The sequence below is a fragment of the Pezoporus flaviventris genome, unplaced genomic scaffold, assembly GCF_033815535.1.
Source record: "Pezoporus flaviventris isolate CSIRO_AGI_PZ_B2104156 unplaced genomic scaffold, CSIRO_AGI_Pfla_v1 ptg000026l, whole genome shotgun sequence".
NCBI classification, from domain to species: domain Eukaryota; kingdom Metazoa; phylum Chordata; class Aves; order Psittaciformes; family Psittacidae; genus Pezoporus; species Pezoporus flaviventris.
The window spans coordinates 2786714-2813947 of record NW_026892574.1 but is presented as its reverse complement, the minus strand read 5'-3'; the positions used below and the strand labels follow the sequence as shown (position 1 = coordinate 2813947).

Below are 27234 nucleotides of genomic sequence, written 5' to 3'. Positions count from 1 at the left end.
ACCCCGACCGCGGCCTTCTCCCCTATCCCAGCAGGCAGTGCTCGCCGCCCGCTCTCCCCCTTCCCCTTCCCGTGGTGCCCAGCGCGCCGCTCGCTGCCGTTCCCCGAGCAGCAAGATGGCGGGCACAATGAGGAGCAGCCGCGTCCCTGCGGCCTGAGTGGGCCGAGCTCAGCCGGAGGGTGCCGCCCGGCCCCGCCGATCCCTCACTGCCCCCTTCTGCTGCCCCCTGCCTGGTCCCCGCCGCCCCGCGAGGCCCTGCCCGCCCGCTCCCGCAGCCGCCGCCACCGCTAGGAGCCCCGCCCGGCTCCTCCTCAGCGCCGCCGCCCTCGGCGCGGCCCGGCCCGGCGGCGGAATGAAGCTGACGGACAACGTGCTGCGGAGCTTCCGTGTGGCCAAGGTGTTCCGCGAGAACTCGGATAAGATCAACTGCTTCGACTTCAGCCCCAACGGCGAGACCGTCATCTCTAGCAGCGACGACGACTCCATCGTTCTCTACGACTGCCAGGAGGGCAAGTGAGTGGCGGGGGCCCGGCCTGCCCCACTCGGCCGCCGCGGGAGGGGTGCCTGCGGGAGCTCCTGGGGCGGGGCAGTGAGGGGCGCCGGTTGCGGTCGGCTGTGCCCCTTGCCGCCTTCGGGGAGAAGCTGTGGCTGGCTCCGCAGCGGTGCGGCCCCCCCCCGGCCCGTGAGCGGTGCGGGTTGCAGCTTTTCTTGTGTGGATTTTTAGTGCAGGTTTCAAAGTGGGACTGCAGCGACGTCTGACGCGGCGGGGCCGGAGGGAAGGGTATAAAGGGTTAAATTGGGGCGCAGGGATGGGAGCAGCATGGTTTTGTCTGCGGTGTGGGTTTCTGTGCCTGTTATCTCTGATAGGCTGGATCCAGTGGTGTGGCTGGAGCCAGCGATGGTAAATTTCCCAAGAGGTCACTGCCGTGAGAACCGAATAGTGGTTTAGCTGAAGGGGCTGAGACTGTTCACGTTTCCAGGCTTCGGGGGGGGGTTAGAGACAGTCAGACTGACATCCCGGGCTTTTCTGGGCTGAAGCCTCACTAATTAAAATTGAAGCAGTTGCTCTGAGCAGTCTACAGATGTGCCTTTTTAAATAACCTAATTAGACTGTAACTTCTTGGATAAATGCTTTAAGCCAAAAGGTGAAGATGGTGTGGTGTGTGTTTAGTGTAACTTTGAAAAACTCGGTGGTGTTTTACTTCAAACTGTGTCTGGCAGTGTTGCAGATAAAGGTGGTCCTTTGTGCTTTTCTCTAGTTGTTTTCATCCGTAAAGCACAGCTAAAATACCTGTGTGATTTGCATGTGTCTTCAGAGGTTGTCTTAACTTATGTTTAATCCATCAAGGTGTATATTGGTTTCGCTTACTTGAGGGCAATGAATTAAGGTATGTGTGTTTCTCACTGATCAGAGTTGTCCAGTTTATCTTTCTTCTTTCATTGATCGCAAGATGCTCATCCTGTTCTGCAGATAAGCCCCCAGAAACTTGCACAGCACTTGAGGTATGGTGTTCTTGTTCAGAGAAGAAAAACATGCAGATAAGGCCACTAGTAACACTTGCAGTTGATGTCTTGGAAAGCATGCAAGAGGCATTTGTATTCTATGAGAGTTGGAACAAACTGAGCCAAATGATGTCATTATTCTATTAAAATCTTTCTCAGTTGGTACAGGTATGCGTTTGGCTGCTTTAAATTCTTTTAAGTCTTAATTTTCTTGTGCTGCTTGGTCAAGAGATGTAACTCTGAGGTTTTTGTTTTGCTTTATTTAAAATTAGGCCATATACATACAGAAAGTGAAAGAAAACCAAGCATGTGGATTGCAGGAGAGAGAATAAAGTGGATAGGATAGTGCAGGAATGAAAAAGAAACGGCTTGGGAGTGCCAGGTGGTAGATGTGTCAGTGTCACTATATTTTTTAGTAAACCAGGTATTCTTAATCCTGCTTTTTCAAGCAGGCTGAGACATCATGCTTGCTGTGTTTGAAAGATTGCATCCTGCATGCTCTCCTAATTTTGTAGACCACTTATAATATGTTATTTTGCACTTCTATTTGGTTTACTTGCTTTACACATTAAAGTTGTTTGTCTTCCCCGTCTGATAAGAGTAAACTCATTTGAAATGATTCAGACTAGGTAACTTTATACATATGGTGTCTGCAACGGATTGTATTCTAGAGCCTAATCATATACGATAGTAGAAGGGCTGAGTGATGTTAATGCAGATGGTATTGATTACTTTTCCCCTTTCAAACTCTTAAAGAACAGTTTGATGGGTTGAGAGGCATTTGGTGCTTTCATCCCTATCTCTGTCTAGACCTGCTGTATACTTTGCAGGCAGAGGGTTTGCTTTAATTAAGTTAAATGGCAGAAGATCGATGGTTGATGCTGCAGTGCTACAGGGCAACGAGAGTAGTTTCATCAAGGTAACCCCTGCTGCAAAGAGGCATTTCTCTAGTGGTTCTAAAATTAATTTGAAGGTTTCTCACGTACTGTCAGTTGACTTAAAAGTGTAGCTGTAATTTTTAGAGGACCTGCTTTTTCACTCACCTGGAAAGTTTTAGCTGTGTGTTGTCACTGGAGATTCATGTAGAGACAAAGAATCAAATATGAGAATGAGCTTTGTAACATAGTGGGATTTGGCAGTTCTAGGCCTATAGTTTGTGACTGTGGGGTGCTGTTTTTTTTTTTTCTTAAATCACCATTTCAAGGGCCTTAAACTCACTTTCAGTATGCGATTTGCTAACGAATACAGTGGCCAGGAGGAAATATCCTGCTTGCTGGGTCTCAGTAGAAGATGCCCTGCTTCATCAAATGGCCTGAATGTTGACACTTTCCCCATGTGAAAGTGGCAAGATTTCCTCGGTTTGTTTGTTTTCCTGTTAATGAGCACCTCTGCAGGTAGAATTAAAACGCAACTGTTTGGTTATGCTTTAGGTACACGCTCCCCTTGTTTGCTTTGCTTTGCTGTACCAAAATGAGCCATACAGCTACACCAGTCATTACCAGCATGGCCAAGCCCCATCTCGATGAACTTCAGTTTCTGAAAGTGTTAGAACAGTTTAAACAGTGATGCATAGCCACGGGCTGACAGAACAAGGTGATCTTGAAACACAGATTACCTTATCATGATATTCTGAGTTTAGGCAACAAGCTTGAAAAAATAGTCCTGCTTCTTCATGAGCATACTGTAATTTTAGACCCGCGATTGCATGTCTAGTTCAAAATGTGTAAACAACTAAATTGCTATTATTTTTAACCCATTCTGCTTCACTGACTACCTCCATCGTAGGCTGGCTCTAAAGCGTAATGGAAGAGGCTCACCTGGGACTGTTGTGCTCGGGAGTGAACTCTGAAAGCTTTTAGAATGGAGTTACGCGCTGGGATGTACAGCAGTCCTTGAGTCTCGGAGCAGGAAGCTCCTTGCTGCAAATTTCCCACCCTGGAATGATATAATGGTGGACTGGCAAAGGCTTAGCTTGTATTTTAGTATATTATCTATCTATCTATATATTTATATTTAGTATATTATACAAATAAAGAGGTGGTGAATCTGTACTCCCACCAAGCTGTGGTGTTTACTATACATCCCAGTGAGCCTGGTTTTGTATGATGGGTTTTTACCTGCAGTAGTAGTGATTCAAACCAAGGCACTGATAATGTTACAGACCTCTCCTGTGTTTTGTTTTGTCTGCATAGCATTTCTGTCTGTGATCTTAGGAAGTACTTTTTGGCAGTATTGTTTGGCTTCAGGTGTGCTGACTACATTAACCTTAAACTTCGAGTTGCGTTTTGCAATTTGCTTAAAAATATGTAAAGCTTGGTCTTCTTGTTTGTGTGTTTAAGTAGTGGATTGGGAACAGGCAGTCAGTCGTGTGTGAAGTAACATGCTTCTGCTTGTATCAGCTTACATGAAAACTTCACCTTTCTTAAAACACGAAAGTTCTTTCTTTTCTCCTTTTTGGTAAATGTGCTTTTGTCCATCTGTCAGTCTTTATTTTCTGAGCTTCTCCACTTTAAATTTCTCTTAGATAAAGAAGAGCCAGACTAGACATGAGAGTCTTGGTATGTTTTGAGTTTGGTGGGTTTTTTAATTGTTTGAGGTTTTTTCTGCAATATGGTCAACGGCATAGTTGAGGTAACCACAGAGAGCAGCATTGGGAAGTGTGTCAGGCATAATGTTACAGAACTTTAGTGTCTGCGTTTACATTTGGTGTGTTGCTTTCAGTTTGTAGCATGTTTGCATCTCAAAATTGATTTAAGAATCTACTTAAACGGGGAAAGACCTATTGAGATTTGGTCTGAGTGGTACAGGTGGTGTATGGGGTTTTGTTACATGTGCTGTGTCGGCTTTCAGCTAATGGGAGCTTGTCCCCAGCAAGTTTGCTTGAAGTCAAAGCACTGTGGCTTCTGCTGGTTGAGAATTAATCTTTAAGAATTAATGCCTTTTTCTGTTCTGATGTGAGAAGTCTCCAACTCATGCTCTTATTTGGGTGTGTCAGTTTGAGGCTAATGAAAACAAGAGAGAGTTGAGCATTTTAGAAATACCTTGTCTGAGGGTGTAGTCTGAAACTTTTCTCTTGGCAGCAGTGTTGGTTTAAACCGCTCCTGCTGTTTGTTTCCATTCTGATGCAGTTGTCTTTGGTTTGTGTTGGTAGAATATTCTGTGGGCTGGTGTAATAACCAGAGTTACGAATTTCTGGATTAAAAATAACTCCCGGACGAGATTGTATGTTTTCTGGTGTTGATCATTACCCCTCTTGGTTCATTGCCCAGCTTTGGAACCTCTCTGCTTAGCTCAGTTAAGAAGAAAGGGGAAGGAGGCTGCTAGAGACCTTACAATGCTTTAACAGGCACTGCTGCAAGGTATTCTTATTAACCAGCTGCCTCTAAGTTTATTTGCAGTTTAAATTTCTAGTACCTGCTTAGCAGACCCCCAAAATCCAGCCCTGTGTTGTCTTCACTCTCACTAGAATGTCTTTAATGCTGTTGCAAAATGTTACATATCAGTTTCATGATTTAATTAAGGTTGGATATGAGTATAATTCTCCAGCAGTCTGAGAGTCCCTGTGTTGCTGTTGCTTTTATAGACTACTGGTATATACGTGTGTCTTTGTGTTAATGCTGAGAAGCCCTAGTCTGAATGAGACCTGCTGTTCTAGGTTTTGAAGTAACACAGAACAAAAAGACAAATTATTCACATCTAAAATAAGTAGCAGATAAATGAAAGATTTGGGTGGGCAAGGGAATGATGAGACAGTGCTGCCTGACATGCTTCCTCCTTGTAATCTTTTTACAGTAGACATCATGGGGAAAAGAATTTTTGGAGGAAGCACAGAAGTGCATTTTGCAGGTGTTAGAGGAAACCTCAAGCCCAGGGATAGTCTTGGAGAAAGCACCAAGGTGCTTGTTTGAGAATCAAATACAAAAGCTTTTCTTTCTTTGTATAAAAACATCTGACTACTTGAAACAGTCTTGTAATAGCTCACTGAAGGCAGGCCTTGTCAATGTGGTGAGTTTGAGCTTTTTGTTGCAGTGAGTACAATTATTTCTCCTTCCTTCTGACAGACCAAAGAGAACATTGTACAGTAAGAAGTATGGAGTGGACCTCATCAGGTACACACATGCTGCCAACACTGTTGTGTACAGCTCCAACAAAATAGATGGTAAGTGATCCACTGGAGTTGAGTCTTTTTAATCTCCTTTCGCTTAAAACTACATGCCTGGATAAGTAGCTCTAAAACGCTGGGAAAAAAGCCCCAACAACTTATTAGTGATAAACGCGCTGTCAGAAACAGGGGAATTAATGTTCAACTGTAATGCACAGCTCTGCGATATTCCCTCGGGCATGCTGATGTGAGTTTTGTTCATTCCTGCAATAACTAAGGGATTAAACATTATTAGTGTGATATTCTGTTGTTCACTTTGCTGTTTGATACCAGTGCCATCAGCCTTACTTTCTTACATGTGAAATGAGGCAAAAGGGGCATGTGGCAGAAGGTGGACTACACACTGTCACTGTGGTGCACACACAAGTCAACTGCAGAGGAAGGGAGGGCAGGAAGTTCAGGTAGCTCAGCAGATCACCACCAACCCCGGAGGAAGGAGGTCACAGAGCTTTTCTGAGATTGCCTTTGCTTCTATTAATCTGTTTTTTTGCATGTAATAGACAGAACACCCATTTTCATGCTATTTCTACCCAGTCAGTGTCTCTGGTAGCCACGCTCTGTAAATCAGTGACATTGAAGAGCTTGTAGAGCTTGTGACAGGCTCTCTATTAGCCTATTTCTGTTTAAAATACAAATTTAAGAACTGGCACTCTTCACAATGATAGCTACATTAATTCTTCCTAAGGTTGGAAATAGCTAGTGTTCATTTCAAATTCTGTCTCAGTTTTGTTTGTTGTAATCAGTCTCTGAGAGTTTTCCAGTGAACAAATCTCTTAGCACAGCACTTTACAAATGGGTTTTAACACTATTTCTGTAGTAGTGGTTTGGTTTTGGTTTTTCCTTTGCAGAGATAGATGTTGACAGTAGTGATACTGATGCCTTGTGGTGTGTGCTAGGTTACCTGAGGAAGTTAAAGAAATGTGAGTTTAGAGCACATGGAAGTTGAGTTAGGAAGTCAAGTGAAACTAGAACAAGCGGGGCCTGAAACTAGAAGAACAAGAGAGTTTCCAATGGAATTGGATTTAATGATGTGAAAGGATTAAAAGTGTGATAGGAAACGCTTGCCTTTTTAGTCTGTTTCATAGCCTACTTACTATCTTTTTTAATTAAATCATTACTTTTATGCTACATTTCTGACTTGGCTCTAATTTACAATTAAATAACCATTTAATGAAGCATTTTTAATGCCATTTTGAGTTCTTAATTTTTGTTTATAAGCACTGGTAAGCCTTTCAGGAGCTAAAACATAAGAGGCTTCATCCTGCAGGGTTGTATTATGATAAATACTTGATGAGAAGAAAAGAAAAAGATAGAATGTGAAAGTATTTGTTGCTGTTATAAACCATAAGCCTAATAAAACCAGCAGTGTGTTCTGTAGGGGTCCACGTACTCTGTGGTTCCTAATGCATGCAGTCTTGGGCAAGATGCATTGTATTCAACATGTTACAGTTATCTGGAGGGAAAATTAACCCAGGAGCGTGTTACAGGAGTGCTGGTGCTTGCTGCACGCATTTTATGTGTCGGAGTTTTACTTCTGAAGATTTCCTCAAGATCTTTGAACCCCGTTCCTCTTGCCTGATTCCAGGCTGAGGTAGTAGTTTGTACAGTTTGAGGGTCTATGATACCACCCGGTACAGGAGATAACTGTACAGGCCACTGCCTTGCCTGGGACAGAGCACTGCCAACAAACAGGCTGACAAAGGATCACAGTTCCCCAGTGCTTCCTCTTTAGCAAGGAAGACGAAGTTCTGCATGGATGCTCCAGGTAATGACAGTTCTTGCAGGAAAAACTAGAGATATGTTTTAACAGCAGGCTTGAAGTATGTCGGGTCTGGCTGTGATGAGATGTGATGCTGTCTTGGGGGTTTGTGGTTTGGACAGTCACCTCAGGTCACTTAGAGCCTTTCAGAGTGGTGTGTCACCAGCATGTTTTTCCAGTTTGATCAATCACCTTTAATTTTCTTGTCAGGTACAGGAGGGTGGTCCAGAACTGTGCTGTCAGCTTCGCGTGAAACCTCAGGCAAAAAAAATCAACAGCAACTTGATCTTTTTTTCACAGAAACTAAATATGCTGAATGAGCCTTTCAAAAACTTCTGAACACAGTAGCCTGTATGAGTATGAGAGTGACCATCTTGCATCCTCTTGGTTGTTGTTCTTTCAAGAAAAAGTAAAAATGTCCTTTTCCCTGAGTTTATCTGTGGAGCCTCAGCAGGGCTTGTTCCAGCAGTATGAAGTCAATGTGTAGTGCAGGTACAAAATGCAAATCTGTTCCATCCAGCAACTGCTTAAACCAGTGTCTTCCAACTGGTGTGAGAAGGGATTTTGCTGGTACTACTTTGAGGTTTTAGCTGTGCTCTTAATGTTTCATCACTCAGAGGCCTCTGCACATAAAGATAAAAAAGCGGCTTCTGTGCATTAATTGTTTCTTTTAATCTTGGATGAAGGTCTCAACAGCATCTTCTAAAATTGTGGACTACTCTTGGTATGTTCATCTGTACTCAATAAAATTATCCCTTGGGAAATGTGGTGCTGCTCTGATTTACTCGGTTTGTTTTTAAGACTGCTTTAAGTGGACTAAGCTTTAGATTATTCCTCTGTCCTCATCCTAAAGCTTAGCTGCTCTAGGTGCCAAGAATATGTGAAGCTGTTGGTTGTCAGTCTTGACCTGGCTTCAAAGTTCATGTTTTATCTTCTCTTCCCCGTAAATGCACATTCACACATTACCTGTGCTTACCGTTTAGTTGGGAGACTTCTTTGCTGGATGTGTACATAGATAAGACAGCAAGATTCATGCTGTATGCAAAAAAAAATGGTGGTAGTATCAACTTCCTAATTTGATACTCCCAGTTTTGTGAGAATGATGGAATAAAATGTGCTGGTACTTAAACTTTAGCACTTTGAAATTAACTTGCATTAATCATCTGACAGTTTACCATTAAGATGTAATACAACTTCAGGCTGTGGGAAGTATCTTTTTCTGGTGCCTGATTTCCATTCCTGCCTTGAAAAACAAGTTGTTTTGTGTCTGTTTCTAACTCGATTCTGTTTGAAAGCTTGACTTGAAATCAGATGACCAGACTTACTCGCTGTGGCAAGATTACTGTGTGGGAAGCAAGTTTACTGTGTGACCACTTTGAGATAATGTTGGATTTGTGGTGTAATGAAGTTTTTGGTTTGTTTCTGGTTTCAGATACAATCCGATACCTTTCCCTGCATGACAACAAATACATTCGCTATTTTCCAGGGCATACAAAAAGGTAAGATGTGGCTTGGAGGCAGTGCAGGAGAAGTTGAAATAGTGATTGTAATGAGCTTGAGTTATGTTACAGTTAGTTCACTCCAGTTTTTGCTTTGTGTTCATGGCAATTACAAGCTTGTACACAGCTGTTGTGTAGGTTTGTTCTGTTTACTTCTTTTGTGTGTCTAACGCATGTGGTCTTCTGTGTTGCAGAGTTGTTGCTCTTTCAATGTCTCCAGTGGATGACACTTTTATTTCTGGATCCCTTGATAAAACTATTCGACTTTGGGATCTCCGCTCTCCAAATTGCCAGGTAGGATATCAAATTCATGTACGTAGGATGTTGCCTTTTCAGTTAAAGGTTGAAAAATGGACATGTGCTACTTATAAAACAGGAAAACTGCCAGGAATGTCTGCTGCTGGTTTAGTGTTGACACCTTCCTGGAATGCTGTGGGAGCCTGGATCAGAAATCTGCAGTTGCGTTGTGTAACACCACTCACTTTCACCTATGGCTCTGCTGAAGAGGTGCTGGGAAGAGCAAGAAATAACACCCACAGCTGATGAAACCAGAGGAGAGCTGGGTGTTGTCAGGCTGCTACTGTGTGCCGAGTGTCCTCTCTTTGCTGGCATCTCTCCTGGGTTAGGAATGCATCTTGCCTGAGTGTTATAGTGTGTGTTTAAAATTGAAGACTTGATGCAATGAAATGTGAACAAACTGATGATCTAAGGCAACACAGCAACCATATGGCCTACCCCTCCTTACATCACCTTTGTTGTTCATCAGACCTGTTTGTGAGCAGATTGAACTTTCTAGCAAGGCAGAACTTTTGGGTTTATTTCCTTTTTTGATGGAGTATTTTACATTGTTAAGTGGAAGCAGGCTTGTGTGAGCTGAGAGAAGTACCAGAGCTATCAGCAAAGTTGGGAATGAAAGACTAGGGTTAGAATCTGCCTTTTATTGATGATAAGCTGTGTGCACTCACAGCCCAGAAAGCTAACCCTATACTGGGCTGCATTGAAAGAAGAGTGACCAGCAGGTTGAAGGAGGTGATCCTACCCCTCTGCTCTGCTCTTGTGGGACCCCACTTGGAGTATTGTGTACAGTTCTGGTATCCACAACATAAGAAGGGCATGGAGCTGTTGGAGCAAATCCAGAGGAGGGCCATGAGGATCATCAGGGCACTGGAGCACCTCCCGTATGAAGACAGGCTGAGAAAGTTGGAGCTGTTAAGCCTGGAGAAGAGGAGGCTGTGTTGAGATCACATAGCAGCCCCCCAGTATCTGAAGGGGGCTACAAGGATGCTGAAGGGGGGACTATAGTGGTAGGACAAGGGGTAATGGGTTCAAACTTAAACAGGGGAATTCAAGTTAGATGTAAGGAAGAAGTTGGGTGGTGAAGCACTGGAATGGGTTGCCCAAAGAAGTGATAAATGCTCCATCCCTGGCAGTGTTCAAGGCCAGGTTCGACAGAGCCTTGGGTGACATGGTGTAGTGTGAGGTGTCCCTGCCCATGGCAGGGGGGTTGGAACTGTACGATCTTAAGGTCCTTGCCAACCCTGACTATTCTATGGTTCTATGTAGCGTTGTGCTCTCATTTTCCTGTCTCACTAGGACCATTTTGCTAATGAAAGAAGACTGTTTACTTATTGCAGGTGATGTAACTGTAAATGCAACATGAAGAAAAGGTTGTATTTCTTACAAAATAGTTTTAACTGTTTTAAAACCACACCAAGGTCTTTCTGACATGTTAATTTTGCCTTTCTCTGGGACTTGTGCCTTTAATGCCAGTTTGTAAGTTTCCCTTGGGATGAAACTCGGTCTCAGAGTTGCTACAGATGAGACAGGGTGGTAAATTCAGAAGCAGTTCTGTAGCCTGTAGTTGTAAGAGTGGTAAAACTAGGACTTGTGGCAGGAAGCTGTGTCCTGCAAAGTTTGGGAAACTGGTTTAGGAAGCGTCACTTGTAACTTTCAGTTTGCCCATGAGGTGGCAGCCGTACCGCCTGGAAATGTCATCGGCAATCCAGAGATGCCCCACTTGCAAGGCCACCTTACAGCTCAGGCCTCAGACATCACAGGGGAAAGTGGCTTCAATTAGGAAGATAGTAGTAGTAATGTCTCCAAGAAGAATGATATTTCAGAAATGCAGAAGCTTCTTAAATAAGATCAGATCTTTCTTTGAATTGACAATACATTCATGTGCATACAGCTACATAAAGACATTTGGCCAACGCACACAGACCTGCCAGTCAGGATACAAAAATCATGTATCTTGTTGCCTTTACCAAATTTTCCTCAAGTCTTTTCTACAATGTGAGTTAAGGAAAAATTGACATTAAAAATAAGCCCTGATAGTAATCTGTCAATTTTAATATGTAAGATGTGTTGGCTTCCAGCAGGTTTGAGTTTTCATTAAGCAGGCAGGGATAGTTAAGCAGTGGTGCTCTCTGGAGCTGTTTGTACTTGCTTTCAAATTACCCTTTTTTCCCCTCCTTCACAACCATCACTGGTAGAGCATTGCTGTCAGTCTCAGCAGCAGTGTTTTGTGATGCTGTCTGGTGTGGTTATTGATACAGCCACATCATCCTCCCTTCTCTGGGAACTTTTTGAGTGGATGTGAGCTCAAATGAGGTCTTTATTTAGTCTAATGTAAACTTCATCATTGCAGCAAACTGGAAGCTCCATATGGTCACCTGAAGTAGTCAGACTTGCTTTTGAGAAGCTGAATTCTGAACCTTAGTGAAAGCTCAATGTTTACGATTGAAATCAAGTTGTTCAACACACAGGCTGCTGTCCTGCTCGCAGTGGGCTCAAAGGGTGATGATAGAAATGTATCAGTTTCACAAAATAATTTGGACTCCTTCTGGTTTCTAGGGTTTAATGCATCTCCAAGGGAAGCCTGTGTGTTCTTTTGACCCAGAAGGGTTGATTTTTGCTGCTGGAGTCAATTCTGAAATGGTGAAGCTTTATGACCTCCGTTCTTTTGACAAGGTGAGCTACATTAACATCACTTCTTATGCTTTTTAGCCTCCAAGAAGTAGTCTAAACTCTCTGCGCAGAGGCTGGATTTCTTTCCTCCAGCTTACTCTCTGGGGTGCTTGCTTGACAGCATATGTCTTGGACAGAAAAGGATGCATGCTGCCACCAAATCCTGAAACCCATTCTTGAACCAGTGTTAAAGTTTACTTCTGATAACTCTTTAACCTGTTCCAGACCCCTGTTTAGGCTTGTTGTTGTGATGTGGAGTTTTTGTTTTCCTTGCTGCTATTTCTGGAAGAACACTAGCAAAGATGGAGGGAGAATTCAGAAAGAATGGAAATTTCAATGGAGCCTATAATTGGGTGGCAGCTGAACTGGCTGAGCACTAAGCTTAGTTAGTTCCATGGGTTTCAAAAAGTCAGATGATAGTAAAACTGGCACAAGCTCTTTCTCTAACCTCACTTAGCACCCGTGTGAGAAAACGTCCTACTTTAAATTAATTTCTGCTGTTGAATGTGGTAGAGTATGGAATTGCTGGGTGTTGAAGTGCCCCACTGTGGCTCTTTTTTGCTGTGGAAACTGTGGATTCATACTTTGAATATTACACATGCAGTGACATCTTTTTGCCATGAGACTTTCCTTTGGTATCTTGGAACTAAATACTTTCTTTTGAAAAATCCAACCGTTTCCTCAGCTGAAGGCTAAAATCAGCCTCTCAACAGCAACGCGTGCAGAGTCCACATCATATTTCCCATTTTTCCTTTGAAGGGGCCGTTTGCTACGTTTAAGATGCAGTATGATCGAACATGTGAGTGGACAGGCCTGAAGTTTAGTAACGACGGCAAACTCATCCTCATATCAACTAATGGAGGGTTCATTCGGCTGATTGATGCCTTTAAAGGAGCTGTCCTGCATACATTTGGGGTGAGCATGCTGCCTGGGCTACCTGCTTGAAACTTCGTGTTAGTTTTGGGAACAGGTACCCTTTGGTTGTGGGATGGTTGTGGACACACTCTCTGCTACATATTCTCCTGTTTTGTGCCACAGGGTTATAACAATAGTAAGGCTGTCACACTGGAGGCATCATTCACCCCAGACTCTCAGTTCATCATGATAGGTAAGATAATTCCTCTTGGAAAGAATTCCAGTGCTCTGAAATTAGGTGTATTACATAGGACTTCAGTTGTATGTGGGAAGCAGAATGTATTTAAATAATACAATGCAGCTGTCAACCTCCCTTGCATTGGCAGTTTTGTTTTGTTAGTTCACTCAGCATTTTCTAGGCTGAGTGTAGATGGGCTGCAAAAATACTTTTTAGTTTTCCCTTTATGTAGGAATACTATTCCAAAAAAAGATAAGAAAACAAACTGTTGTAGTGTGTGGAGACCTGTCATAAATTATGCCAGTGATCCTCATCCTGTGGTTTTGGTGCACTCATGGGCTGCCTCAGAGCATTTCAGGGCTGTCTGTTGTGGTCTGTCCTCACTGCCTGATGAGCAGTGCTTGGGTGATGAGTCTGGTAGCCTGATGTGTTTGTACAGCCCTTGGGGGTAGTCCTGCCCCAGTGACATGTGGGGCAGCTGTGTTTTGTTCATGTCTGTGGAGCTAGCTCTGCTTAACCCTTGATAGAAGCAGTAGGCATCAGCCTGATGGCTCCAACTGTATGATTCCTCTGGCCCAGGCCCCTTCCTCACCCTGCAGGGAGAGGGACCCTTGAGTGAAGTGAGTGGGAAAAAGCAGTTGCCACTGCTGTAAAGCCTGATGCTGCAGGTTGGTCCCCCAGGGTGAGCACTTCAGGCACTCTGCTGCCCAGCAGGACCTGTGAACACAAGTCAGATTCATCTGTGTAGTGCTGCCCTCTCCTAGCACTTCTTTTTGTTCTTACTTATATGGCTGGTACATGAAATATGTTTAACTGTGGTAATTGGTATCTGGATCCTCATTTTTCCTGGATGAGTGATGGTCTTGGCAAAGCTGCTTTTTCTTGTTCTAGCTGAGAACTTCCTGATTCCAGAGAAGGGTGGGGTTCTTTGTTGGGTCTGTCTCTGGAGAGCACTTTATTGCACATATTTACCTTCCTGTTGTGCCCTTCCAAACGAAAACTATAGTGGAAGAAGTTCCAGAACACTTATTTTGTTCAGTTTTTACATGTGGTTAAGTTACAACTTGTGTTTTTTAATTTTTCCTCCCTGGAGGGCTGTAACTACAGAAACAGAAGAAAATTCCTTGCCTTTTTTTTATTAGGAACCTTATTTAAAATGAGGCTAGAGCAGAATTGAGTTATAAAAATGGTAAGTGCTCAGCCTCAGAGTTTGCAAAATGCCATTTTAAAGGAAAAAAAACCTGTCCTGTTGTAGCAATGTGGAGAGTTGACATCTCCAATGAAGCTTCTGGTATTTGGTCTAATGCATTGCAATGTGGTTACCCTCAACAGTAAAGCCTTTGATTTGATTTTGTGCCTACCAAGTGCAGTATTATCTCCTTCTGTCTGAACTGGGAACTTGTGTGAACCATGACTCTCACACCAGCTTTTGGTCTCGTGCACATTGGCATGGGTTTTTCCTCCTCAGCTGGATGCTGTCAGCTCTCCTTGTGCTCTGGGTGACCATAGCTGTAAACCCCTTCACCAGAAGAGCATTGCACTGGGGTGCGTAGTTGAGTGTCTGCAGTGCAAATATATAAACTGCCATTTGGATAAAGGTGTGTAAACTCAAGTGATGTTTTGTAAGTGGCCTAGTGATAATTTTTAAGCTTAAACTATGAAGATGAGGCATGCTTGTTCCTGCAGTTCTCTGACAGAAAGAACATAATGTTCTTCAGTTTCACGGCAGGCCTCTCCCATGTGTCTTCAATATCTTATTTTCCACTCCTGCCTGCAGGTTCAGAGGATGGGAAGATTCATGTTTGGAATGGGGAAAGTGGAATGAAGGTGGCTGTGCTGGATGGGAAACACACAGGCCCTATAACCTGTCTGCAGTTCAATCCAAAATTCATGACTTTTGCTAGTGCATGTTCCAATATGGTAAGGAAAGTGTTTTAAGTTCCTTCTAACTCGATTTCCTTGGGCTTTGGTGAGAGCCAGGCTCCTCTTCTCTGCCTTGATTGCACCTCACCTGGCAAATAGATACATGGGGCAGCAGACCTGGCAAGCCAGTGTTTGAACATACACATGAAAGCAGAGCAGCGAGTGAATGCACATGCAGAAGTATGAGTTCTTTAGGTTACTGCATATGGCTGGTGTTTTCAGTTTGTGTAATACTGTCTTGCTCTGGAGAGCATGCAGAGCAAACCAAAGCAAGGACTGTACCCTTCAGCTGCTGGGAGAGTAGTGCTGCCTCTTTGGTAGTCTCTCCTTGTATGCTTATAGAAGGTAGCAGAGATCAGCTCCTGCAGTGTGTTGCAGGAAAGAGTTGTTTTCTGTAAGATGTTCTTTCTTCCCTTTTCTCTAGGCCTTCTGGTTGCCAACTATCGACGACTAATTCCTACACTGAAGCTGCTGGCAGATGACTCCCATACTGCTAACAGCAGCACATTATTGCAAGCATAGTATTGGAATTGCCCGAGTCTCCTAGACTGCATTCCTGTTCCTGAGTATGTTTCCATATGTCTTACCTTTATTTGCCGCATTCCTTTGCAAGGACTCCTCCACTCAGCTTCCTAGCATGTTCAAAAGCAGCATGCTACACAACCTTCTAGTCCGTTCCCAGCAGGCTTCAGCTGAAGTTGGAACTGACACAGTATTATTTCTAAGAGCAATGAAGTCTGTTTGATTTACAAAATGTTTGTGGCATTTTTTTAAGCTGTAATTGCGTGTTTTCTTTCTGTAAGTGCACAAGGCTGTTGATGTTCCAAGGTGGAACGTGGAGTTCCTTCCCGTAAGTGCAAGTTTTTAACATCTGGGATCTCTGGTTTCACTGCAGCCCACAGATGGGAAGTCACTTCTGTGCCAAATACGAACACTGACAGTTTTCAACTTACACGGCAGATACTGGATTCTCTTGCAGTGGAACATGCACCGGAAGAGCGGGTGACTGTAAATATACATGATGCAACCTGTCATCCTTTCATTTGGCGATTTAGTGTACAACAAACCATACAGGTTTTGTCCACTGCCAGAGCTTGCCAAAGCCTCCTTGCTGTTTGCTGTGCCAGCATCCCAGAGGGCACAGACAGTACTGATGAGGTCCGGCTGGTATCCCAAGCAATAAAGGAGCCTGTCAGCAGGAAGGTGGAGAAACCAAACCGAGACTGAAAGCACAGACTGCCTGTGCATCGTCCTTATGTATCATCTTGCCTGATCTCATTTGTAAATACCTGGGGGAGGGGAGGGCAGTGGGAATGGGCCATATTTTTTTACTTTTAGATATTAAAGAAAATGATGTGGGCCAGTATTGTGGGGTGCCCAGGCTGTTGACCTCCACCAGTGCAGTTTTCCCCTCCTGGTTTGTAAATAAGCCCCATTAAATTTTTCCCACACCTGGCATAGACCTGCATCCCGTTTATAAAGCTGACAGACGGTTAGTTCATGCATTTTGTCACAGGTCCTGCAGGTTTTGGGTGATAGCTCTGAAAGAGCAATGCGTCCTGGGTAGAACTGAGTTTTACAAATTTTACGTGTGACTGTGCTGACGCTGCTTTGCTGCGGCCCTGCTCTGAGGAATACCCCTGTACAGAGCTGGAAGAGATGTGCTCCCCTGCTCCAGAGGGGCTTGTGTGTGAGTGGCATGGAAAGGTTGGCAAGCTGGTCTTCATACCTGGTTCCAGTTTCTTTTTCCTGCAGTGCTGCAGTGATAAATGCATCCGTCAGCAGGCTGGGACAGGCTCGGTATAAATGTGGTATTCATTGTGTTCTTGCCTTTCCAAGCAGACTTGGGTTTATGTGCTGTGCCACAGCTTGGAGAGTTGATTCTTTCCCTCGCCCAGTCATGTGTGCTTTCCACATTCCTAAATGTAATATGCTGGTAAGGTGACAGGCACAGGAATGGGCATGTTCTCCCTGCTCTCAAGTGCCAGTCCGTATGGGAGAGCCACGCTCAAGCATTTTACCTTGGGTCAGTTGTCTGGATGTTTCCTGTTGCAGCAAAGTTCATCTCAGCTGATGGGCCCTGTATATAATTGGAGCATGTCTCCCTGGAAAAGTCAATCAGGAGGAGGAGCTGCTTCTGTTTTACTTTTTCTCCACAGTCCCTGTCAGTGGGAATGTGCTGTGCTAAGAGCTGGGGATGGGGAGTGAGCATTTCTCCACTGCTGGTTCCTTTAAAGCAGCAGCAGGTGCTGAGCTCCAGCGTTTGCCTGTGGCAGTGAGCAGGAGGACTGGCACTGGACACTCCCATAAACCTCATGCTTGGATCACTCCTGTGGTTGAAGCTCCTCCGTAGGCTCTGTGGCTTGCAGCTGCTGATGCTGCCACAGGAGAGCCATTCCTGATGGCACAGTTCTGCTGTGTGAGTTTGCTGTCCTCCAGACTGAAGGAGGAAAGGGAACAGTGGACTGCTGTTTTCCATTGTGCCAAATAGGCCTGCTGTTGGAGATGCAGATGAGATTCATGCTGTCCCACTGTCACCTATAAATGCCCAGCAGGAAGGGAGATGGTTATCTCTGTCCTCCAGTTGACTGCTTTCCGCAGCTGCCTCTTCAGCTCAGTATTGTTGCATTTCAGGCTGCTTGGTGCTATTTTACCTTTTTGTTGGTGTTTATGAAAGCAGCCGTATTTTGCAGTGGTTTGTATCATTACAGGTGTTTGGGGTTTGTATTGCATTTTAAGAGTTAAACTTTCAGTAGCAGATCATCTTTCAGGGTTTTACCAAGTCTGTTGCTTGAGGAAGTGAGCAGACAGGGAAGCATTTGAAGTCTTACTCTGAAAATGCTCTTTGCTGATGTGGTTTGAGCACTTGTCTAAAGACTGTGTTTCAGCTCTCTTCCACTTGCCATGGTGTAAAACATTGTGCGTTGCAGCATGAAATCTTACAGAAGGGAGGAACAAAGGACTGATCTAGGAGGACATGTACATTAAGAACATCAGTGCTTTTGGGAGTGAAGATAAACGTACAAGTTTGTGTACAACATGGCACTAATGCCTAGTTCAAAATTAAAGCCTTCCCAGGGCTGATTGCTGTCCGCAGAGGCATCTTGCTCGGTTGATGTAGCACCTCAGTGTTTTCCACCTGCCTTTTAAATGTGCCAAGTATTGTTAGGGAACAATCCAGTTAGGGAACTGGAGTATTACATGTTGCTAGAAGATTAGATGGGAAAGGCGAATAAAGCTTTTAGCTTCCATGTGCTTCTCTAAAGACCTTTCTTCAGAACAAGGTGGAATTGTGACTGAAGAGGCCACCTCTAAATAAGTAGTGGTGGTGGCTGAGCTGCATCTACATGGGCTGCAGGAGATCTTGGCTGTAATTCTCTTCTCAAAAGTTAATCTTCAAGAGATTTCTCTTTAATTGAGGCTCCCATGTCCTCAGTTCATGTCCCAGCCCCTGCGCTGGGAGAACACAGCAACAACTGAGTGAACAAAATTGGCAGCAGGAGTGTATCTTTTCCAATGCCTCTTGACTACCTTTGCACTTTAAGAGACTTCACCTTGGTTTCAGGTTAGGGGCACGGATCCTGGTGAGCCTTTTGGAAATTGGTCTCTTTGGTCGTGAGCTGGTTATGGGGAGTTTGACTCCTAGGTGGTATCTGCCAGATGGGTGTAAATACATAAAGTCAAATTCTGCTTTGTTACAAAATACTACATATGTGGAGAATTCAGTGTTGTGGCTGTTAATAAATATTTTGTAGAGATACCCCTCGAGTGCTGTAAATTCTGCATTTGTTCTGTGTGATACAACTTGCTGGTTTCTTAGAGGGGGAAAATCGTATTTGTTTTTTAAAGGTTCCTTCATTTTGGAATGTCTGAAATTCTGTAGTGGAACTTGTGAGCTATTCCAACATAAATTGTCCCCTTAAGGAGGTTTCTCTTGCCTAGGAATGCATCAGGATAGGGAAGACAGCTACTTGCTGAGTACCCCTAGGTAGAGGGGTGTTCACAGAAGCTTGTGGTCTGGAGGGAAGAGCAGAGCCCTTTCTCAGCAGGAAGGTGGGGAAATAGCTGCTTGTTTTGAAGTAACAGGAGACCTGGATCACTAAAGTCAGTGTGTGTGTGTGTGTGTGTATATAATTACAGCAGCTGTTAAGGGGATTGGCAGCCAGCACCAAGATAACATGGGTAAAACCCTGTGCATTGTTTCCAGGTTAAACTTCTAGGGGGAAAAGCAAAACTGGAGAGAAATGTTTTTTGTTCCCTTCCTCACTTGAACCACAAGGAGGCAGCTGAAAGGCCTCTTCATTCCTGGGTCCAGGCTTCCCACTGCAGGAAATCATCTCCTGACACCCAGTCCTTGGGGCAGTCCTGCTGAGGGAACACTTCTGTTGACCAACTGGGTTTTGGCAAAGACAAATCCAGAAAAAGCAGAAACTCCCTGCAGTTGTCTAAGGCTGTTTTTCTCCCTCTCAGGAATGTGTAAAACCTCTGATAGGTTTTACTTCTATCAGAGATGCATGGGGGGGAGGGAGGGAAGTATTTTTATTTGAACTTTTCATCCTTGTGCAACTGAAGCAGGAGCTGAGGTTTGTCTGCTTCCCCAGGGAATCTTGCAACTTGTGGAATGAATGATGAAACCCAAAGTGAGGGCTCAGGGAGATGGAAAGCTTGTCCAGACCTGAATTTGCCTGGCTAATGAATGGGTTGAGGAGGAGATCCTTGGAGTTCAAGGCACAACTCTGGCATGTCTCCTGCTCTGCTGTTCCTGCTGTAATGAGTGCAAGGTGCAGCACTGCAAACAGATTTAAACAAAACGGTTTTATTTTACTCCAAACTCTTCTACTACATCAGCTGATGAACTTGGAACACTTTGGTTCTCATTGAAGCTTCTGCTACAAAACCAGCTTTGTCAGAAGTGACCTGAACGAACAGAGGAAGTGAAGGCAAGCGAGTTGTTAGAAATCTGTACATTGCATTATGTACCAATATACTTAACTGCTCTCAAATAACAGTAAGGCACGTATCTTTACACAGGAGGCTCCTGGATGCCAATGTCTGGCTTCATCTGCTAACATCCCGTGTTTCAAGGTGGTGCTGCCCACACGTGGCAGGTTTCGCAAGAGGTCTGGGCTCTGCCTCAGCATTGGCATTACATAGCAGCTCCTGGGTTTTCAGTACATCTTGAGTTACAGCAGATGGGTATGATGCTGGTGCATCCAGTTTTACACACTGTAGTTCAAGTCTGATTAAAAGACAGCTCTGGAGACTGGATTTCAACTGATCTTCAATATTAAAAAGGGAGAAGGGTCACCAGAGATTCGAGTCTCACTGTGCTGCAAAGATTGTGGAAGTAGTACCATTCAGCTTGTGTGGCCCCCCTTGCAATTTCTCCTTGGCCTAACAATGAGAAAGGAGTGAGGGGAATGCTTTGTTGCAGAGCGTTCCTCTTAAACGTTCGTAAGGAGCTAATGTTCTTGTTGATCTTCTGCTAAGCTCTGGCTGTGCATTTTCAGGTTCCATGGCAGATGGTTTTACTGGAAGAGAGTGAACATGCACAGCAGAAATCCCTCAGTCCTGGTTGATGCTGTACAGCACCACAGCAGGGGACACAGAGAACCCGAGCCCTATGCAAACAATCAGTTCTCATCCCGGTTGTGCAGTGGGATGACAAACACAGAGATGTCATCATAGGATGCCTCGTGGTTGTCATCCAGCATCCACTGGTGGCCTCTCTTCTTTCCCCTTGCTCTGCATACCAAACACCTGGCCAATTTTGAAAATCTGTAGGTGGAAAAAATGCAATGTTTTGGTTAACACATCACTATTCCCTTCAGAACATCGAGATGTGGCTTTGTTGTCAAAATAGAAGGGTTGTTTTAAGACACCAGCTTTGTCTTTGTTTCTTTAGGATGGGGAAAGATTAGGATGCAGTTTCCAGAGTCACAGAAAAGACTGCTTGTTGGTGCTGGAGCTGACCTAGAACCAGAGTGTTCTCAGCATGGTTTTGGTTTGACCAGGGTCTTTGGAAGGGAAAACAATGGCAAAGCTGCCGTTACCTTTGAGGATCTGTCCTGTTTTCTTCAAGGAAGCTTCTGACCATATGGGCTACCTCTTTGTTGCACAAAACATCCCAAAGACCGTCAGTTGCCATGATGAGGACATCATCTTCCTTAATGTCATGCAGAGCAAAGTCAAATACTTTCACCTGGAAAGCACAGGAGTACATCAGTGACAGTCCCTGCAATGTACCAGAGTGGTAGGAGATGACTTTCCCCAGAGATGACAAAGTGGGAACAGGGTGCTTTGAATCTTTTACATCCCCTTGCTGCTGTGCTTCTAGATTCTTCTGTCTGAAGGATTTTCTGGCAGCGTGCTGAGAGATAGATGGGGGATGGAAAAAGGACACGGCTAAAACCTGCCAGATCTGTAAAAGGTGGGTGTTACAGAGGATGAGCAACATGTTTAATTCCATGCTGCAGTTCCCATTTCCTGTGACTGACCTTCGGGATGCAGGAGAGGAAAGGTTTGACTTCAATGTTGGTGTCGATGACTTCAAGCTGGTGATCCCCCAGACCTCGAGAGACAGCCAGAGTCCCCAGCAAGCGAGCCTGGCCCAAACAGAGCAAAACAGTATTGAAACGTAAGAACATGGCACCTTTAAAGGCTGACATGTGGCTGGTCCTGGCTGATCTGTGTGTTGCCTTTAGGACCTTTCTCCAAGCATCACCCAGAACAGCCCCGTGAGACATCAGGGATGGAGGAGTGATGAGAAGCGATGACCATCACCACGTGAGTGTGGAGACAGCCTGCATGTGGGTGGCTCCTGATGGCCCATGGTGTGCTCTGGAGTTACATGTACTCTTGAGTAATGCTACAGACCTCAGGAAGCTTATGCTGGCGTCTTGCTCTTGATTTGGGGTGGTGAGGAAGAAAACTGAGGGGGGTCCTTTTCTCCTTGAAAAGGTAGCATGTGGGTTGTGCTGGGGTAGGTGACAGGGCTTTCTGCTCTACCCCAGACACTGGATGTGTGCAGTCGTTGCTTCTCCCTGTCTTCTTCCCTCTACAGGCTCATTTTCTCAGCCTCTCCTGAAGGAAATGGGTTTGTGGGAAAGGTGCTAGTTAGAGCTGGAGGAGACGGTCCAAAGTTGTATGCTGAAATAAGTTCTCATCTGAAATGGTTCTTGTGTGCAAGGGGAGATGAGGAAAGGCCAGCCTCGCTCAAGGCTGTCTGCTCTGCTAGCAAGTACTCTGGGGGAGCGTGCAACCCCTCTGCTGTCAGGGGGCTCTGGTTTACACTTACAGGCAGCATGGTTCTAGCAAGGAGAGCTGCTGTATTGGGGCTGTGGGAGTGCACCATGCTGGAGAGCCCCAGAGTGTGACAGTGAGTGACAGGGCACTGAGGACCCCAGCAGACTCGCCTCTGCCTTCCCAGTATGTAAAGCATTAAGCTACCTGTTTCCCATGACCATGGACAAGAGGATACTTGAGGTCAGCTTTCTCCACTGTCTTGTATCCCCTAGAACAGAGAAGTCACTATTCATTTGGGATTTCTCTGACCTGATGGTACAACCCAGCCGGAGCCATGATTCAACCCTTGTGCTGCCCCCATGCACAGGCACCTGAGTGACTTGCTGAAGCAGATTAAGTGAAGAGGACCCTTTGCTGAATACCCAGCTGGTTTTGCCTCTCCCCTTCCTCCCCAGCTAGTACCTGCACCAGGCTAGGACTCCCTGCACCAGCCCCACCTTGTGAAGGATTATCTTGGCTGTCCCCGAACTGCTCTGCCAGGGCCTCAGCCCTTCAGTCATGGGGGAGGCTGCTCACAGCAGCCTTTGCTTTATCTGGCACAGCTTCGCGCAACCAAGCCCGCTGCTCTCACCAGTGGGGCATGGCCCTTTTTCCTTCACCTCCCCATCACTATGAGCACGTGAAGCTGCCCTGTGCTGCAGCCTCAGGCAGAAAGGACTCACCAGCCCTCCATGAAGTAATCCCGGTACAGGACTTTATGCCCCACGTCGTCTCCCTTCAACCTCCGTGGAAACTCGAAGCGCGTGAACTCGCCACCCAGAAGCTTGGGGAAAAGAAAAGCCTGGAGGAGGGAAAGAAGATCTGAGGATGAAGAGGTTCTGCTTCCGCACAGCAGTGCTTTGGGACTGGCACTCCCGGCAGCAGAAGAGAATTGGGAAAGCGCATTCCAAAGAGGACATGAGCATCTCCCGTCCTGGATGCTGTCGGTTGGATCTCGTCCCCAGTGACATTCTGGCCACACACTGGCCTTTGAGGAAAGCTGGTGGTCCTCCTTGCTACAAGCCCCCAGTGGGAAGCTCACAGCTGGACTCATGCGTGGAAGGAGTCACTCACCAAGTGCTGGATTCGCTGCCTCTCTGTCTCAGGTGTGAACTCGCAGCTCATGGGCACAATGTTGTCCTTCAGAACAAGAACCGCCCTGCAAGAGGGAAGAGGCAAAGAGCTGAACTGTGTCTGTCCTTGCAGCCTTCCTTTTACTGTGGCTAACCCCAGTGTTAGCCAGATGTGGGGCTGAGGGTAACCAGCAGCAGAGCAATGCCAGAGAATAACTCTGCACCCAGAAACGTTCATAAATGTTGGTGTATTTTAATTCCACTGCAATTGCACTGCTGCAGCAGAGACCTGAGCTTGCCTGGTTTGACAATGACAGCTCACTGCTATAAGAATCGTGGGCTATGGCCCAGTGAGGAAGCTCTTGAGGATCTGAATCTGAAAACCCTTCCAGGAGGCATCAAGAGCACCCATCCTTCCAACAGGTCCTGTGGCAGGCAGGAGAGAATGGCTGGGTTGCACATTTACCTTCCCTAGGATTAAATAAGCGTCACAGTTTAACCCAGTTGTTAGGTACACACCAGTGCTGCTCGCTCTGATGCTCTGGGTCAGCTATCCTGCCCATGTGCTCCCCCAGCCTGCTCACTGGGGGGGCAGGGTAGGGTGAGAAACTGGGAAGTCCTTGACTTAGTGTAAGCACTGCTCAGCAACAATTAAAACATTGTGTGTTATCAACATTGCTCTCACGCTAAATCCAAGACACAGCATTGTGCCAGCTACTAGGAAGCAAATTAACTATCCCATTGAAACCAGAACAAGATGCTGGAAACTCTGCTTGTCTCCCATTTCTCATCCCCCAGCAACTTCCCTCTCTTATTATGGCTCACCTGCTGTCCCCAGCGTTGGCCACATACAGCTTTCCTTGGAAATAAAGGGCAGCCAGAGCAGTGCAGCCTCCAGTCTGGTTTGTAGCTTCCATCTCCTGGCCTATGACTTCATCCTGTTGGTTTAAACAAGTTTGGAAAGTGAATCAGTGGAGCTGCTGATTTCTGCAGCTGCCTCATGCCTCCCAGCAGAAATCCAGAAGCAAAACTGCCTGCAGATGGGCTGTGGGAAACCATGCAAGCAAGGACAATGTTGCTTTGGTACAGCTAACAAAGCTCTCAGTAGTGGACTAAGGGCCACTTTAGGAGCGTGATGGGGAAATATCACACTTGTATGTGCTGTACCAGTGTGACATTAGCCATGGTCTAGCCCTAAAGAAATGTATCCCCATGGTGCAGATTAGCAGGGATGCTGTAGCTTTGTGTTAGCAGACAGACAGATGGGTCAGCATTGCTGATGTGCAGTAGGTCTGAGGCAGACCTTGGGCAGCTGACCCAGTGTGATCTCAGGATGCTTAAAGATCTGGCTCAATGCTCCTGCCTGCTCCATGACCTGCAGAACTGCAGACTGTACCCACCCCAGGCAGTGGGGAGGGAGGGACAGACTGACTGCCTGGGGCAGGGGGTACTCACACACTCCTGGAAGGCATTCTCCAGGGCTCCCACCACCAGGTCTTGAGCGTGGATGTGCTTCTCCTCCACAAACTGGGGGTCACTGTCACAAACGCAGCGCCCACTGAGATGCATGGGGGGCCGGGCCTCTGTGATGCCTCCCACAACCTCCTCCAGCTTCTGTTTGATGCAGTAGTGCAAATAGTTGGAGGCAATGATGGCAGCTTCTGGGCCACCGTGGCCATCAAACAGTGCCCAGTAGTAACCAGTCAGAAACTGCAGTGAGGAAGAGGGAAAAGACAGTAAACGGGAAAGACCTGGAGATGGTACAGATGGCAGGCTCGCAGCAGGAAATCGCTACACGTGTTTTGCCCAGCTTTCCCACCCCAGCTACCCCTCCCTGCCAGCAGTTATCTCCTGCACAGCTCAAACTCGTGATGCCACGTGCTGCTCTGCCAGGTTCATCATCTGAGCTCTAGTGGCTGGACTCACAGCCACCCACCCTCGTGCTCTATTCCTCTGTGGTGTAGGGGCATGTTACAAGTGGGAAGGCAGAGTCAGTCCTACATAAGTGCACCCTGTGTCTGGTTCATGCTGCTGTCCCTAAGTGTTGACAATGCACACTGGCCCTTGAAAGCAGAGACAGAGACAAGACAGTACACAAAAGGCGAGGGCAGCAAGTAAAGGGCTTGGACAACCTCAAATGCATGGGCCATGCAAATAGAAATGGCATGCACAGGCAGAGCTGCGTGTTTGCTGGCCAGACATCGGGTACATCTGTCCCCTAAATGTGTCCAAAGGAGGATTTCAGGGTGTGAGCATGTAGGACTGATGGGGAAACCCTGTGATTTCTGTAGCTCAGTCCCTGGCAGCAGGGTGAGCACAGCCTGCCTGAGGGCTGTACCTGCGTGGAGCACAGGATCAGCCATTCCTCGTCCTCCTCCAGGCCCGGCTCTCTCCTCCGGATGCTGATCTGGCAGCAGGCTGCCTGGTCCTCATTGAACTCTGACTTCTCAGCATTGATAACCCTGGGGGTGCAAGCGCTCCAGGTAAGGTGTGTGGACACCTCGCCTGCTCCCAGACCAGTGCCAGGAGCTCTGCAGCCACAGCAAACAACTGCGCCCTGCCCCTCCCAGCCCCATGCTCCTGTTCCAAAGTCAAGGATCTCTTTGCTGGGGATCTATATGAAAAGTCCTTTATGTGGGGGGAAGGTTTGGCCACAGACACAGGGACAAGTGAGTGGTTATGGAGCACCCTGGCCTCAGGAAGCCCTTGCCAGCAACCCACGCCGTGCTATTTCCTTGATGACACAGTGAATTGCAAAACCACCACCACTGATTTTTCTTCCAGCCTTATTGATATTTGTCCCTGGTTGGGACTTTGCTCTCCTTGCACAGCTCCTCTCTCCAAGCTACGCCATCCCCTAGTGACGTGGTCTGGCCAGGATACGTGGACAGCTCCTGAATGGAGTTCTGTCTGATCCATCCCCTAAAATCTGATCCTCCTCCTTCCTTTGTTTTAAAGGCACTTTTCGAGGAGCAGGGGGATACACACGTGGTACTGCTAACCGCAAAACACACCTCCTGCCCCAGACATGCCCCATGCAAGGGAGAGCTTCCTGCCTGCCTGCCCAACACAGCAGCCTCATGGAAGAGCCAGCTCCCTGCAGCCAGGCAGGGCGGGGGACGGGTGACAGAACAGCGTTAAAGTTAAGGTGCCAACACCACTGCGTTAGGGGGTGAGGTACCTGAACTGAGCTGCTTCTGCTCTCGGGGCTGCCCCCGCCGCCAGTCACCGGCAGTGGTGGCGGCCCTGCGGCGGGCAGGGCGCAGGCAGCTCCCCGCAGGCAGGGGGTGGGCAGGTCCGCCCCAGCTGCTGCCAGCCCCCGGCACGGAAGGAGGAAGGGCAGGGAAAACGCGCGGAGCATCGCACCCGCAGCCGCAGCCGCACGGCCGCTGTGCCCGCAGGAGGAAGCGGCCCCACTCCTGCGGGCAGGGGAAGGACAAGTCCCCGTGCTCGGGCTGGGGCTGCAGCGAGGGGAGCGGCGTGGGGCAGATGTGGGGTGCGACCACCCCCCCACGGCACCTCCCAGGACTCCCCAAGACTCATCCGTACACCCGCACGGGCCCCCTCACCCCACGCAGACCCTGGGCATCCTCCCGAAGCTCTATGAGGACCCTCAGAGGCCCCATAACCCCTCGCCCCACGGCCCGGAGATCTCCACGCGCCCCCTCCCCGGGGCGGCCTCGCTGCCGGCCCGCACTCACTCCGCGTAGCCCGTCCCCCAGGGCAGGGGCCGCTCGGGCCCGGTGCCCCGCACGACCCGCCTGTCCCGCGGGCTCTCCTCGGCGCCACCACGCAGGAACTTGGGCCGGCGGTAGCTGAGGGCGGCGGGCGGAGGGTCCGGCCCGGTGCCCGGTGTCCCTCCGGGCTGCTCCGCGGGGCCGCCCCGCCGCAGCCGCCGCAGCCACTCGGCTGCCATGGCGGGGCCGGCCCGGCCTCCAGTGTTGCCGCTGAACGCCGCCAGGGGGCGCCGC

The 27234-nt window shown here is 47.0% G+C and overlaps 2 protein-coding genes across 2 annotated transcripts; one reads left to right on the top strand and one right to left on the bottom strand.

Moving 5' to 3' along the window:
- Positions 1 to 229: 229 nt before the first annotated feature.
- WDR82 (WD repeat domain 82) lies at positions 230 to 18664 on the top strand. The gene is made up of 9 exons (XM_061458401.1): positions 230 to 513; positions 5565 to 5662; positions 8857 to 8923; positions 9118 to 9217; positions 11777 to 11893; positions 12650 to 12805; positions 12929 to 12998; positions 14761 to 14903; positions 15331 to 18664. Exons 1-9 carry the CDS (start codon positions 353 to 355, stop codon positions 15358 to 15360), a joined length of 942 nt encoding a protein of 313 aa, XP_061314385.1. The 5' UTR covers positions 230 to 352; the 3' UTR covers positions 15361 to 18664.
- A 1193-nt stretch (positions 18665 to 19857) lies between these two features.
- Positions 19858 to 27210, bottom strand: PPM1M (protein phosphatase, Mg2+/Mn2+ dependent 1M). The gene is made up of 10 exons (XM_061458402.1): positions 26965 to 27210; positions 25602 to 25725; positions 24719 to 24973; positions 24089 to 24201; positions 23265 to 23349; positions 22874 to 22992; positions 22356 to 22419; positions 21404 to 21511; positions 20960 to 21108; positions 19858 to 20684 (listed from the first exon to the last, which is right to left on the bottom strand). Exons 1-10 carry the CDS (start codon positions 27177 to 27179, stop codon positions 20540 to 20542), a joined length of 1377 nt encoding a protein of 458 aa, XP_061314386.1. The 5' UTR covers positions 27180 to 27210; the 3' UTR covers positions 19858 to 20539.
- Positions 27211 to 27234: the final 24 nt, after the last annotated feature.